Source organism: Nelumbo lutea, chromosome 2 (assembly GCF_056320005.1).
Source record: "Nelumbo lutea isolate HS-2025 chromosome 2, American lotus-T2T, whole genome shotgun sequence".
In the NCBI taxonomy this organism is placed as follows: domain Eukaryota; kingdom Viridiplantae; phylum Streptophyta; class Magnoliopsida; order Proteales; family Nelumbonaceae; genus Nelumbo; species Nelumbo lutea.
The window spans coordinates 33,696,014-33,712,081 of NC_142685.1; the positions used below are offsets into that span (position 1 = coordinate 33,696,014).

Here is a 16,068-nt window from a genome sequence, read left to right on the forward strand (position 1 = left end):
CTGAGAAGAACAGAACCCTCCGAAGAGGCTGAAGACGGAGAAGCTGATTTTCTTCACGGAAGACGATGCGTGAGGGGTCCACTACCCACACGATGATGCACTTGTCATAAAACTAAGGATCAGTGACTTCGAAGTCAGGCGCGTACTTGTCAATTCGGGCAGCTCGGCGGACATTCTCTTCAAGTCGGCATTTGACCATCTTAAGTTGCAAAGAAGCGAGTTGAAGCCCGTGAACACTTCTCTGGTGGGCTTTAGAAGAGAAGAAGTCAGGCCCCTCGGGAAAATAACAGTACCTGTGGAAGTCGACACATGGCCTTGTGCGGTCAGACTCAACCACAATTTCCTGGTGGTCGCGACCCCCTCCCCATACAATGCCATAATAGGGCGGCCAATCACGCATGTCCTACGGGCAGTGGTCTCCACCTACTACTTGGCAATGAAGTTCCCTACAAACTTCGGTGTGGGGGTAGCACGGGGCAACCAGCTTGAGTCCCGCAAGTGTTATATTGTCGCCCTGAAGGGAAAAACCAAGGTGGCCGACGACCTCGAACTGGAGCGGCCTACGGAGCAAGGCGAAGAATGAGCTGTGCCCACAGAAGAAACGGTCGCAATCCCAACTTCAACTACGGACCCAGCACGGACGCTACAGATCAGTGCTTCCGTCCAGGAACCTCTACGATCCGAATTGGTAAGTTTCTTACTTCAAATTTTAGATATTTTTGCATGGTCTGCGCCCAATATGCCCGACATTGACCCCAACCTTATAACTCACAAACTTAATACCGACCATGTAGTTAGACCCATTAGACAGAAGAAACACAACTTAGCCCCAGAGCGCTCGAGGGCGGTCGATGAGGAGGTCAAAAAGCTCTTCGCAACAAACTTCATAAGGGAAGTTCATTACCCGAGCTGGGTAGCCAACCCATTACTGGTAAAAAAGGCAAACGGCAAGTGGTGCATGTGCGTCGACTACACCGACCTGAACCGATCTTGCTCGAAAGATTGCTTCCCCCTCCCTAAAATTGACCGCCTAGTGGATGCGACCTCGGGACATGAGTTGCTAAGCTTCTTGGACGCCTACTCAGGCTACAACCAAATCAAGATGGACAAGTCCGATGAGGAAAAAACCACCTTCATAACCGAGTCCGGCCTGTACTGCTACAAGGTCATGCCCTTCGGATTGAAGAATGTTGGGGTGACCTTCCAAAGACTTGTGAATAAGTTGTTTTAGCTCTTAATTGTCACGAAAATAAAATGTTATGTAGACGACATGGTCTTCAAGACACAATTTTCACAGGAATTAATACAAGAATTAGATTCTGTCTTCCAAATTCTGCGTCAATTTAGCATGAAACTGAACCCAAACAAGTGTGTCTTCGGTGTCACCTTCGGTAAGTTCCTAGGGTACATCGTCAACCGACGCAGTATTGAGGCCAACCCGGATAATATAAAGGCCATCCTAGATATGAGACCGCCACGAAAAGTAAAAGAGGTTCAGAGGCTAAATGACCGCATAGCCACTTTGAGCCGTTTCATGTCCAAGTCGGCAGACCGCTGCCTACCTTTCTTTAAAGCAATCAAAGGCAAAGGGTTCAAATGGACCCGAGACTGCCAACTCGCGTTCGACGAGCTAAAAAACTACCTTGCTAGTTTGCCAATCTTAACCAGGCCCGAGGAGGGCGAGGACTTAGAAATGTACCTCTCGGCAAGTGACGAGGTGGTCAGTTCGGTACTAATAAAAGAAGTAGATCGGGTCCAAAGACTCATCTATTATGTTAGTAAAATTCTGTAGGGAGCAGAGTTTCCGAGCTGCAATTATCAGTGCGTATGACAGTCTGAAATGGCATACGCACTGATAATTGCAGCTCGGAAACTCCGCCCATATTTCCAAGCTTAGACTGTCATCGTCTTGACTTACAAACCTCTGAGGCAAGTCTTACTCAAGCCCGAGGTTTCCGGTCGGCTAACGAAGTGGGCCATCGAGCTCAGCGAGTACGACCTCCAATATAAGCCACGAACTGCTATTAAAGCCCAAGCCTTAGCAGATTTCATCGTCGAGTGCACATTCAGCCTCGAAGTCCCTAGGCCGATTGAGTCCGAGATCCCTAGTTCGGGTGAGCCCGGAGCTCGCAAGCCAATAGAGTCTGAACCCGTGAAGTAGCAGCCAGGGTGGCATCTCTCCTAGTTAGGCCAAACGCGAATTGGGATGAGGAGCCCTGGATCCTTCATGTAGATGGCTCCTCAAACCAACAGGGCAGCGGGGTTGGAATAGTCTTGCGCGGCCCGGGTGGCACGAAATTGGAATACGCACTACGCTTCGAGTTCGCAGCATCCAACAACGAGGCGGAGTATGAGGCATTGATAGCCGGGCAGAACCTAGCGCAAAAGGTAAGAGCAAAACACATAGTTATCTGCATCGATTCCCAGCTTGTAGTCAACCAGGTTACGGGCGAATATGAAGCACGCGAGCTAACTATGATCGCCTACTTGGAAAAGTAAAGGAGGCTCTGCTCAACTTCTAGTCACACTTCATCAGGCAAATCTCGAGGTCAGAGAACACTGAGGCTGACGCCCTGTCCCGGTTAGCCAGCATCAGTCACAACGCCATGAGAACCGTGTACATAGAGGACTTACCTCGGCCTAGCATTCTCGGTGAGGCAGAGGAGGTCGCTCCCGTCCTTGAAGTAGAGCCGAGCTGGATCGACCCATTCACGAGCTTCCGGCTAGATGGAACCCTCCCTGCGGACCGCAATGCAGCCAGGAGGGTGCAGCGCCAAGCAGCCAAATATGTCATAATAGACTAACGGCTGTACCGACGGTCCTACACGCTCTCCTACCTGTGTTGCTTGCAACCTGCCGAAGCCGAGCTCGTACTCCACGACACTCATGAAGGGCTGTGCGGCGGACACTTGGGGGGCTGCGGCGGACACTTGGGGGGTAGAGCCCTCGCCCAAAAGGCACTTCAACAAGGGTACTACTAGCCAACGATGAAGGCACATGCCATTGAACTCGTCAAAAAATGCGACAAATGACAGAAGCATGCCAATATCCACCATCAGCCTGTTGCCAACTTCAAGTATCTCACCAGCCCATGGCCCTTTGCGCAATGGGGCATCGACCTCCTGGGGCCATTCCCGCCAGCAACAAGTGGGAGGAAGTTCCTAGTGGTGGCGGTAGATTACTTCACAAAGTGGATAGAAGCTGAACCTCTTGCAACAGTTACAACTTGAAACGTACATAATTTCTTTTGGAAGAACATAGTATGTCGCTTCGGGTTACCTCGGGTACTGATCTCCGACAATGGCAAGCAGTTTGAGGATATCAAGTTTTAGGAATGGTGCCAAGATATGGGGATACGGCATAACTTCACATCGGTCGCGCACCCGCAGACAAACGGTCAAACAGAAGTAATGAACAGAGCTATCCTCTGTGGAATGAAAGCACAACTAGACCGAGCTAAAGGGTTGTGGGCGGACGAGCTACCAAGTGTTCTATGGGCTCACTGAACTACGAAAAAAATCGTCATGGGAGAGACACCCTTTAACCTCACCTACGGCACTGAAGTGGTAATCCCGGCGGAGATCGAAATACCTACACTACGACTAGAAGTATACGACGATCAGACAAACGGAGATGAGTTACATACCAACCTCGACCTACCGGACGAGGTAAGAGACCTCATGTACATCCGGACCGTAGCTTACCAGCAAAGAGTAACTCAGTACTACAACGCCAGAGTAAAAAAGCGGAAATTCCGCGTCGACGACCTGGTCCTCCCTAAGATCATGGCACCCGAGTCCGACGTGGGCAAACTTGGACCAAATTGGGAAGGGCCCTACCGAGTAAAGAGAGCACTCGGAGGAGCATACGAGCTCGAAACTTTAGAGGGCAAACAAGTACCCCGAGCGTGAACGTCGTTAACTTGAGACGATACTACCTATAGATCACCAAGCGAAGTGGACTAAGATGCTACCAGAGCCTAAGGACTAGGATGCCGAGCTAACAAGGACCTCGGCATGGGCAAGCAAAGGCAAAAAATGCCAACCAAAAGCTCAGGCAAAGTGCTAACAACGAACTAATAGGGGCATCGACATATGGTCAGTTCGGCAATACGACCAGTTCGGAAGAAAGAGTGACCAACACTTAACCAAAAGAAAATCATTCCATTGCAAAATACTGTGTACATTTCCAAAAAAACAATAGAAGCGAGCTCACAAGCCCAGAGGTACTTCTTCACCATCAGAAAGCACTTCAACGATACCCGAAGGTCCTGTCTCATCCTTAGAATCTAGCTCACCATCAACAGCGTTGGCCATCTCCTGAGTAATGTGTGAATGGTTATGGTGCTAATATCGAGCTCAGGGTACATATTCCAGATCATCCATCAGCTTAATTTAAAGCCCCTTCTATACGAGCCCACCATCAGGTCATCAAAGCATGACGAGGCGATATATTCATCGACGGCCTTCTTCTTGGCATCCTCGATGCCATGAGAAAAGATCTATGTCCTCTCCCTAATATCCTCTTGAAGGTATTCAACCTGATGCTACAAGTCCAGCCTCAGGTCCGCCATATGCTTCACCACCACTCCCATGGCCTCGGTATCTCTCTGAGACCTCGCCAGCTTGGCCTGTGCAGCGCAAGAAGCCGCCTCAGCAGCTCGAGAAGCCACCTCGGCAGCCCATGCCTGCCTCGAGCTCCTTTATGCTTGGGCCGCCAAGGCATGGATAAAAGAATTCACCTACCAAAAAGAAAAATAACAAATGTCCAAAAGAGCAATAGCAAGAAAGATGATGACAAAGAGCCCAACAAGAAATCACTGACTTACAACCATGGCATGAGTGGCAACACGACAAGCTACCTGGTTCAAAGGAAGTTTGGTCCATGCCGCGACCTCCTTAGGGTAAACAGCCCCCCTACTTTTTTGAAGAGCGTGGTTCGGCGACAACACGCTCCTGAACTCGCCTTGGCCTCCCGAGCCTGAAGGCCCAACTCGCATATAAGAAGACTCAGTGTAAGGAGCCCCCGTATAAGCAGACTCAGTGTAAGGAGCCCCCGTATAAGTAGCCTCGACGTAAGGGGCCCCTGCTGCTTCTTGTACTGGAGGGGCCATCTTGGGCTCCCTGGGAGGATCCATCAGCGGATAGCCTGATACCTCGGGCTCTGCATCTCGGGGAAGCTTGGCACGAGTTCGTTTGGTGACTCGCTTGCTCCTCTTCATGACGTAAAACAGGTTCCCGCCACGAGTCTTCTCTGCGTCCATTGCACCTACAAATAGAGCTCGGCATCAGGAAAACAAAAGAACAGAGCAAAACAAAAGGCAAGTCTCTAAGGAACCTACCCGAACTCAAACCGGACTCGATGAGCTTGGCCTCCATTAGATAATGGTGGCATTTTAGCCCAAGCTGTGCCCATTCCCGGAGGCCCTTCGCCGTCTCCTTATCAAGCGTAACACCAGCATCATGGGCAACCATCCCCCACCAGGTTTGGAACAGCCACCCCAATGCACTTCGCACCCCGAAGTAGTCCCATTTCCACGCCAGAACCTTGTTGGGAAGATCGTGTAAAAGCTTAAACCCCGAGCAAGGAGACACGCATTGCATTCCAATTTTGTTGGACGTTTTTGGGGGGCAAATATGTGGAGGCAAATGCAAACCCGTCACAAGACACCAAGGAGTTTTATAGTGCGTGCAAATGTGTTTGTGGGACCGATAAAAGGGCTTTGATTTAACCATTGGATTGGAATCTTTATTTGATGTCTAAAATTAATGGTTGGTGATGAAGGGTTTTTTGGGTAGCACCCTATTTTTCGGACTACTTCCAGGTGGCCGATGACTCAGAGGCTGAAGTGGAGGATTTTTGTTGGATGAGGACTTGGATGCCAAGCTGGATAGGCCAAACTGGGGGTAGATTGGTTGCCGAGCTAGGTTGATTGCTGAGCTAGGTAGCTCTTTAGAGAAACTTGCAAGGAATCAATGTTAGAGGACCCAGGGTGGCTAACTCGGCGAGGTCGCTCCGATGATTAAGTTGGTACTCTCGTAGTAGATTACGAGCTAAAAAAGCATAAAGTATGAGAGCTAGAATGTGCTTACTCACCTCTCTCTTGTATCATTGGGGTTGGTGCCTTTATATAGGCATTGTTTGGTATGGGCCTCACGCACCGCATCTGAGATTTCTGAGATGTCGTGCCTAATCGGTTTGAGATCCTCGGAGGTAACCGTCATGCACGTTGACCATCCTCTGGAACATTCGATACGTGGGCCAACTTATGAGAAACATGGGAGTGTCGGGATATGCATGCCGAATTTGTCGGTGAGCACATATCGTAAGTCGCCGCCTAGTCCCTAGTCAAGTCGGCAAGCCCTCGAGGGATGTCGCTCCTCGTGTTGAGGTCACTTTGGTCAGTGATGAGGTGCTATAGGCTAACCCTGGACGAGATGCTGCAAGCCGACCTAAGTTGTGGTCGAGTTCACTAGGTCGGCGTAAAGGTAGGTTGCCAGGTTGATGGTGAAGGCAGGTTGCCAGGTTGGCGATAAAGGTAGATCGCCAGGTCGAGATAAAGATGAGCCCAATCTGGGACTCCAAATCATCACTTTGATGGTGTCTAGATATCATCTAGTTATTCTGAGATGCCAGGACCAAATCTACCCTCATCAGTCATGATAAACGTATTAATACCGATTGAGCGTGGCTCACCCGAAAATCACACCAACCTCTTCGAGACTTGATTCATGGGAACATATTTGATTAGATGTGCTGTAAGGATCAAATCCGATTTCCTGCACTGCAATGTCATGTTTACCTCATCCACCATGTAAGCAACTTAGCAAATTCAGGGGCGGTTGAATTATTTAAGCTAGATTACTTATTTGATTTCAGATATTAAATCAGTTTTTATTTGTAAATATTTATATTTTCATATTTTTTTGTTTGTTTTGATAAAAACTAAAAAGTGAATTAGAAAGGCTGATCATTATTAATACGGGTTTGATGTGAATACATTTTGAGAGTGAAGGGTACTACTACACCTCCAAAATCACTCTACAACTTGTTTTTCTTCAAAAATGGGTAAACAGTACAGGTAATCATTCTTGGCCTAGCCTAGATCTAGCCCAACCCAAAATATATATTCTATATATTGTAAAATATTATGTTATGTATTATGTATAATAAATTACATATATTTAATATTTTATATACGTACATATATATTTTTTACTTTATTTTATATAAAATTTTATATATACTATACATACTAGTGACGACCCGTGCTATGCATGGGATGCTGTGTTCTACTTTTTTATGCATAAAATAGTAGAAAATTTTATTTTCTTTTTAAGTTATTTGTTTTCAAATTTTCCTTTTATAATTATGAAAAGCACATAAACCAACTAATGGTGGCTCAGTTAATACCTTATCTAGTTAGTTGTATCAAAGGCCTGGGTTGGGAGAATTTGATAAATTCCCATTGTGTAGCTCTATAAAGCAAAAAAAAAAAAAAGTGTTTAGCATGAAATTAACAACTAAGTTAAAAAAACAATTTCAAAATTGAACTAATGAAGATAACCAAAAACTCGCATTAAGTTCCTTATTACTACATTTTATTATTGAATTAGAACGATCCGTTAAACAAATCTAAATTAAATTAAATTGATAAAAACAAAGGGAAAATGTGAACCTAAAGAAATAAGCAAAAAAGAGGGAACAAAATGTGGATTTTATGAGAGACAATAAAGACCCATGAAGTTTTTAATAATTTAATATAAAAATAAATATGTGCACATGTGTGAGAAAGGAGAGGAGGAGGAGGTACATGTTAATTCTATGGTGAGATGACCCTCACCTCCTTTCCTCTTTCTATTATATATAAAGATATATAGATTCATTAGTTTACACATGAGTCAACTCACGGAGCGAATAACTTGCTCTCTAGAATTATCCATCCTTATATAGATGAAGAGAAGACTTTTAATTCAGTAGTGTTATATTTCAAGTCATATATTGCTTAGGAATTTGAATCAAGACAATCATCATTATAAGGATGAATAATCATATATCAATGTTCATGCCTGAACTTTTGTGAGAATTAAATGATTAAAACTGAAAATTCTGGTTTTTTTTTTATCTTGTTATTTAAGTTTTAGGAAATTTCAGTTTAGCTAATTCAGTTTTTAGGTATTTTGGTTTATTGGTTTTGGGTTTGAGTATAAAAAATTCAATTAACCAAAAAAATAAAAAAAAACTTCACTGAATTCAATTAGCCAAAAAAAAAAAAAAAAAACCAAAACAAAACAAAAAAGTGAACCAAAAACTTTGGTTTTTCCTTAATTTGGTCTTGATTCGGTTCTTCCTCTTAAAATTTTGGCTTATTCAATTTGATTTTCAAATACCGTTGACACCCTTAATCTTGTGGGTAGGCATGTAGAAACAGTTTATGGGTAAGAGATCCGGAGTGCTCAAAGAAGGGCTTTGTCCCTTCATGTGGTTTTGAAAATATCACCACCATCCAAGCTTTATCTCAACAAGGGCTGAAGGGCATCAATCAGCCATGCTGGATTAGTTGTTGATTAAGGAACCGGATATTTAGGGACAAACCTTAGGAAAATGGGAGGAAATTTACGGATTGGAAGCAAGCTGGAGTGATGGGGTTGCAAGTTGGACAACTCATACATGATCTACATGTGTAGTGGGTAGGTTTATCATCTAGAAATTGTTGTACTCACACGTACAAACAGACAACAGACAAAAATTAATTGGTGTTTGAAATGACATTTCGATTTGGCTAATAGTTGTTGGCTCAACGAATTCTAAAGTTCAGTTACACATACTTCCCATCATTTACTAGAACCTATGATATGGTGGAAATATGGAATCATAATCAAACCCTACAAACAAACAAAACTAAACCGTGTATGAAGCAAAAGTAAACCAAGATTTTCACTCGGCCCGTTTGCACTCCTAATCGTTTACACCAGTGTAAAGCAGATGAATACTCCTTACAGTCCACACTCTTATTGTCCGTCATCATACTAAACATCTGTACACTTTATTCGAACAAACTAACGGTAGTTAGCCAGGTCAAATCCACAGATATCCACCAGACCAAATCTACATCTTCAAGGAAAGCTAATCTATGGGTTTCATGCTAAATCATTACATTTACGATACTATATGAGAATGCAAGTTGTTTCAAGTATGAAATCTGAAATGAGAATCGCCATATCCACAAGATCACCAGTGTACAGATAATATAGTCCACCCACTTCATGCATGGAATGACCATAACTACTGCTTTGATTCAGTCTCTGATTTTGGATCAACACCTGCTAGCTCAGATGGTGATGAACTCTCCGTAGACGCTTTGGATTCACCAGGTTTGTTGAACTGCACCAATATCATGGTCATGTTGTCACATCCCTCGCCACCAGCAGTTGATGGCGCCAAACATCTGTCAAGTACTCTTTCGCATACGGTTGAAAGCTTGCTTTCCTGCATTATTTATTATGGTTAATGTAAAAAATGATAAGCATATTAGACCACCCCTTGAATGTACCTCTACTACAAATTAAGTCAGGTTGTTGAATAATACCGTTGAAAGCTTGCTTTCTTGCATTATTTATTATGGTTAATGTCAAGAATGATAAGCATCATGGTTTTCAAAACCGGACCAGACCGGACAGTTGGACCGGAAAAACTGAGAACCAGTCAGGTGACCGGTTCCATTTTTCCCCAAAACTGGATTTTCTCCAAAAACCATTGATTTTGGTCAGCAACCGCTGACTCTGGCGGTTAACCGTTCAAACCATTCGAACGGTTTTGACCATTTTTTATTTTTTTGTCAAAACGGGCTGTTCGAACAGTCAGACCGTTCGACCCAGGAACCGGACCCCTGACCGGTTCATTCTCCAGGTCGGTTTTAGAAACCTTGATAAGCATATTAGACCACCCCTTGCATGTACCTCTACTACAAATCAAGTCAGGTTGTTGAATAAGAAGATCATCTAGATCAATGGTCCTCGCTATGCAAATTCATGGTCTTTTATGTGAAACAATGACCCCAGCACGTCAACATCCAAAACTAATACTAGTTGGCTGACTACAACATCAGGAAATTCAAGATACAGAAAAAACCATATAGTTTACACATACTATAAGATAGTTCCTAACAAAGTTTAGTTCATAATAAAAAGCAAACAGGAAGAGCTTGATTTGCATGAAAAATTCTAGAAATCAAATGTAAGTAAAACATTAAAACTAGAGATGGTAATTTTAAAGTTTCTCTAAACTAGAAGTCCCAGCATGCAAGAAACACCCAAATTCAACAAGATGTCCAATAAAACCAGTTTTAAGAAAATGGAATGTTCTTTGCCACATATAGGGTGTTTATTCTCAGAAGTAAACTTCTTTTTACAACAATGATCAATGCAAAGGAAGGAGTTTGTATAGATAGCATAATTATTAGCTTAGTTGTCAACTTTGAAGGGCTAGTCAACTTACAGAGTTTAACTGTTCATGAACAAAATCTACGAGTTGCTGGCTTGACATGCAATCCCTGGAAATAGGAACACCAACAATAATCAGATATTTGAAAAACAAGATCCACGTACCAAGGTGTTTAACCGAATTATTAAGTGCATAATTAAGTAGTTCTTAATAATAATAAAAAAAACAGGTGAACACCAAAAGAAGAAAACAAGAGACAATCAATTTTGTTCTTCTAGTGCTTGTGCTCTATGAACTGTAACTTCTGCATTCTGATTCTTAAGGATGTGCTGTAGAGATAGAAAGCCTTTCAAGTGGATAAAGATCGAACCCCATGATTTGTGAAAGTGTAAAGCCCCTCCAGTGAAAGAGGTCTTCTGTGTTGAAAGAGAACAGAACCTTGGAACTCAGAAGCCTTCCTTTTTCTTACATGAATGTTCTTCTATTCTCAATTCTGTTGCTTGTCAAAGAATAGAGTCAATCTACAAAAGAGGAGACATTTCCTTTTCATCTCACCCAACTGATGCATCCTTTGCAGGTCCCATGGTGAAGACTGTTTCCATTACTAATTTCCAGTTCTGTTACTTCAGAGTTGTGGGATTGGCTCTTTTTGTTGTTTGGGTGCAGGTGTAACATGCCAACAGAAGTAAGCTTGCTTTTCGATCCTTCTACCTTTGCATGGCATCAAAGAAGAGGGAGGTTGATGTGGAGATGTGCAAGAGCAGCATTGATCTGGACAGTTTGGGAAGAAAGTAATGCCAGTGTGTTTCAAGAAGAGAGAAATCTACAAGAGCTAAAGGGTTGTATCTTGAATAGGGCTGTCCAGTGGTTGAAATCTCTTCAGAGCTATTCCACCTTTTCTTCTTTAGTGATCTTTGGAGGAATTGCACTTCAGTCACAAGCTGTACCTCCCTAAAGCCTAGAGTAAGTGTAAGCTGGGTACCCCCCCCCCCTTTCCTACAGGTGTCTTGAAGCCGAATTTTGACGAAGTAGTCAAGGTAATCCAGGTCCTTCTGGGTTGGGAGGGGTTCTCAGGAACATGGCTGGAAATGTGATATTATACTTGGGTCCCTTGGGAGCTGGGGATTCCATTAGGACAGAGTTGTTGGCTGCAATTCAAGGTGTACAGTTTGCAAACCAGATAGGTCTGGCAAAGTTGTTAATTGAGGGAGACTCCAAGGAGGTAGTGGGTTGGCTACAGGATCCAGAATCTGTAGTGTGGTGTTATAAGTACGTTAAAGAGGTTGAAACGGCTAACAGGGGTTTTGCTTGTAAGAATACAATGGGCTGGGAGATCAGCCAATGCTTTGGCAGATTATTTACCAAGGGTCTGTCCATTAATTGTCTACTTTAGGCAGTTCTACTTTAGCATTTCAGTAGGTTGTTTAAGGTTTCCTAACCCGAGCTACTATTGCATTTGTCAATTGCCTCAAACAAAGCTAAGATGTTGTTTATGATCCACAAAGGAGACTCCTAAGTATTTTCTAACGTCTAAAATGTTGTTATGAACCCACTCCGAAATGCTTCTTACCTTTGCCTAATTCTTCCTCTCCTAGGCTTCAACCTCATTACCCCACAACAAGGGGGTTGCTAATGATGTAATTGTCTCTGTTCACCAAAATGACCTGAATCACCATTTCATCTTCTATGGGGCCTTCCACCACCCCAAGAGGCAATACAGAGATGGCTTCTTCGGCCCTCTATAACTCTAGACTCTCCCTAAATGAACCACCCACCTTCCTTTGCCTAGGTGTAACATACCCAAGTTGAGCTGGTTGGAGAGAGGACAAAGGTCTTGCCAAGATTAGGGATCCCATAAGATGGAGTCTGAGTTGGATCTACCCTCCCCAAATTTGATCGCCTTTCACCTCCCTTTGGCAAGCCTTCAACCTAGATCTATTTGGAAGCTTGGTCTTATTGGTCATTTGCACTCCCTTAGACAAAGCCATTGATGAATTACCTTTGATGATCTTCAATCCTCAATGATGCAAGAATATACCCTACTCAAGTTTGGGCCGAATGGATATTCTTTTGATCCGCTTCGGTTTTCAGTTGAACTTGGCTCACCCATCAATCTACATCCCAACCTAGACTTGTCTATGGTGGTTGTTACATTTTTCCAAGAATGACTACAATAAGTCCTTCCTTACTGTTCTTAGGGGTATAAGACAGGGTGACCCCCTATCCCCCTTTCTGTTCTTGTTGCTGATGTGCTGGGGAGATTGATTCACAGAGTAGACTCTAGGGGCCTCATTAGAGGATGGAGGGTTGGTAGGGAGGACATCCCACTTACTCACTTACAGTTTACTGATGATACGATCTTGTTCTGTGAAGGAGGTAATGTGAGGTTCATAAGGAATTTGAAGTTAGTGATTCAACTTTTTGAACAAATGTCAAACTTGAAAGTGAATTTTGGGAAAAGTTGTGCAGTGGGTATGAATATGGAGGAGGGAGAGATCAGGGAGAGTGCAGAAGTGCTTGGGTGTGAAGTTTTAGCTTGACAGTTGAGTTACTTAGGCTTGCCACTAGGTGATAATCCCAAGAGTGAGAGTTTTTGGAACCTGGTGGTGGAAAGGTTTTAAAAAAGACTTGTTTCTTGGCAAAAGAATTACCTCTCCTTAGGTGAGAGGACTACCCTAATCAAGGCCACGTTTGCAAACTTACCCATTTATTTCCTTTCAGTGTTCAAAATTCCAGTGAAGGTTTCCAGCAGGTTGGAGAGATTAATGAGAGATTTCCTTTGGGAGCCGGGAGAGGAGAAGAGGGACCATAGAGTGAGCTGGAAGGTGGTGACCAGGAGTAGAGCTTGTGGAGGTTTGAGGCTGGGGAACATTGGGAAGAAGAACTCTGCCCTTTTGGGAAAGTGGTTGTGGAGGTTTCCTTTGGAGCAGGAAAAGCTATGGGCTAGAATAGTGGCAAGCATACATGGGATGGAGCAGAATGGATGGGATGCTAGAACCAGAGCAAGGACCACAAGTAATTCACCCTGGAAAGTCATTCATGATTTGCTTCCGGCCTTCTCCTCACTTGTCAGGTATGATTTGAATTCTAGTAATTGTATAAAATTTTGGGAACAAACTTGGGTGGGGAATGTTCCACTTAAGGACCAGTTTCCCTCTTTGTATGCTCTCTCTAACTTAAAGAATAATCCAATTTCTTTCTTCATCACCCCTTCCTCCTCCAGTCCTGGGTTTGGATGGAATCTGGGTCTAAGGAGGGCTGTGAGGGACTCTGACTTCCACAATATTTTGAGCCTCCTTGACCTTCTTGATAATGTTTTCATTGACCCCTCTAAAGTGGACCCCACGATTTGGACCCCGACCCCCACAGTCTCCTTTTCTTGTGCTTCCTTCTTCAAAATCTTATGTCAGTCCACCAGTTCTGCAACCTCCCATTTCCTGATTTCTAAGGTTTGGTGCAAACCAATTCTGCCTAGGGTTGGTAGTTTTTGTTGGAATGCCTATCTGGAAAGATTCAATACTGGTGATTTGCTTCAAAAGAAGAGACCCAACACATGCTTGTCACCTCACTGGTGTGTTCTCTACAAAGCGGATGGGGAGACTGGTTTTCACTTACTGGTGTCGTGCCAATTTGCAAGGTCAATTTGGGAATGGGTTTTTTCTCTTTTTGGGCACAAGTGGAACCCTCCGCTAGACTTGTAGAGCCTTTTTTCCCCTTCTTTTTTCAGGTGGTGCATGAAAAGGGGAAGGACTATGTGGAGAGGACTGAGGGCTGTAATATGCTGGTCCTTATGGGAAAAAAGAAACCTCAGAATCTTCTCGGAAGAAAAAAGGGGCTGAAGAATTAAGGGCAGTGATCCATATCAAGGCTGTACAGTGGCTGAAATCTTTAGAGCTATTCACAGACTACACAGGCTCCTTTTCTTGTGCTTCCTTCTTCAAAATCTTATGTCAGTCCATCAGTTCTGCAACCTCCCATTTCCTGATTTCTAAGGTTTGGTGCAAACCAATTCTGCCTAGGGTTGGTAGTTTTTGTTGGAATGCCTATCTGGAAGGATTCAATACTGGTGATTTGCTTCAAAAGAAGAGACCCAACACATGCTTGTCACCTCACTGGTGTGTTCTCTACAAAGCGGATGGGGAGACTGGTTTTCACTTACTGGTGTCGTGCCAATTTGCAAGGTCAATTTGGGAATGGGCTTTTTCTCTTTTTGGGCACAAGTGGAACCCTCCGCTAGACTTGTAGAGCCTTTTTTCCCCTTCTTTTTTCAGGTGGCGCATGAAAAGGGAAAGGACTATGTGGAGAGGACTGAGGGCTGTAATATGCTGGTCCTTATGGGAAAAAAGAAACCTCAGAATCTTCTCGGAAGAAAAAAGGGGCTGAAGAATTAAGGGCAGTGATCCATATCAAGGCTGTACAGTGGCTGAAATCTTTAGAGTTATTCACAGACTACACAGTGGATGACATGTTGAGGAAGTGGGGAGAGATTGCAAATTGCATGAAGCCTAAACCAGTTGTGAAGGTATCTTGGATCCCCCCACCGGCTGGATTCCTAAAATTGAACTTTGATGGGAGCTGTAGGGGGGGATCCTGGAAAATCAGGGATTGGGGGTGTTTTCAGGGATGAGAATGGGGTCATTTCGGCCATGTTCTCAGGTCCAATTGGAGTGGGGGATTCTCTTAGAGCTGAGATCCTAGCAGTTATGGAAGGAGTTCAGAAAGCTAAGGAAATGGATGTCAGAAAACTCATAATTGATGGGGACTCGGAGGTGGTGATAGGGTAGCTGAGGAAAGACAACTGTGGATTATGGAAATACAACAATGAGAGGAGAAAATTAAAGTGGCTGGTGCAGGATATGGAAATCAGGATGAGTTGGGTCAAAAGAACAGCTAACTCTATAGCTGATGAGCTAGCTAAACAGGGGATAGAAAGGGATGTAATGTTTTGGGCTAAGTTGTAACAAATTGCTTTCCTCTTCTTTCTTTGAGGACTTAAGTTGTTCAGGAAGATAAGAGTGTTTGTCTTCCTTGCTGTAACTATTCTTGTATTCTTGTGCTATTTTAATAAAATTGCTGAAATTGTTATTGATAAAAAAAAGTCCGTCCTTGCTAATTACTTTAGGCTGTGTTTGGTTTGATGGAAAAGGTAGGGAAAGGAAGGGAAACATAGGGAAACGGATACAAGGTTTGTAAAAGTTTTCCCTACATTCCCCTTCCTTTCTCTACTTTTTCCTTCAAACCAAACACAGCCTTAGGGAATTTTGAGAAAGACCAGAAATGAGGCTTTGAATTTCAAACTTTGTTTCTTTGTGATGTTGATCGGCAGTCCTGGCAAGCCTACCACCTAGACAGTCAAGCCACCCGGCCCAAATTTAATGACTCATTCGAGTCAAAGTCTTCCTCCTCCACAACCACCAGGCCCTTCCCCAAGTGACACAAATTGTTCGTAATGCCACTCAATTTCAACCCCATATCTGATTGCTTGGTTTTTTCCTAGTTAATCCCCTTTTAGACTTGTGAGATTTGCTACTACCTTCCCATTCAGGTTGAGGGCCTTTATTATGGTTTTTCTTAATATCCAGCCAATGCAATGGGTTTTAAGAAGAGAGTTTCAAGCACAGACCA

The 16,068-nt window shown here is 43.7% G+C and overlaps 1 protein-coding gene across 7 annotated transcripts in view; it reads right to left on the minus strand.

Annotated features, from left to right (window-relative positions):
* Positions 1–8,913: 8,913 nt before the first annotated feature.
* LOC148869740 (putative protein phosphatase 2C 60) overlaps positions 8,914–16,068 on the minus strand; it is a 34,537-nt gene continuing 27,382 nt past the window's right edge. For all 7 annotated transcript variants that reach the window (XM_088967595.1, XM_088967594.1, XM_088967599.1 and 4 more), the window contains 2 exons: positions 10,498–10,552; positions 8,914–9,489 (listed from right to left, as the gene is read on the minus strand). In XM_088967595.1, the coding sequence (XP_088823721.1) occupies positions 9,286–9,489; positions 10,498–10,552 (259 nt within the window). In that variant the 3' untranslated portion in view covers positions 8,914–9,285. The remainder of the gene's footprint in view (positions 9,490–10,497; positions 10,553–16,068) is intronic.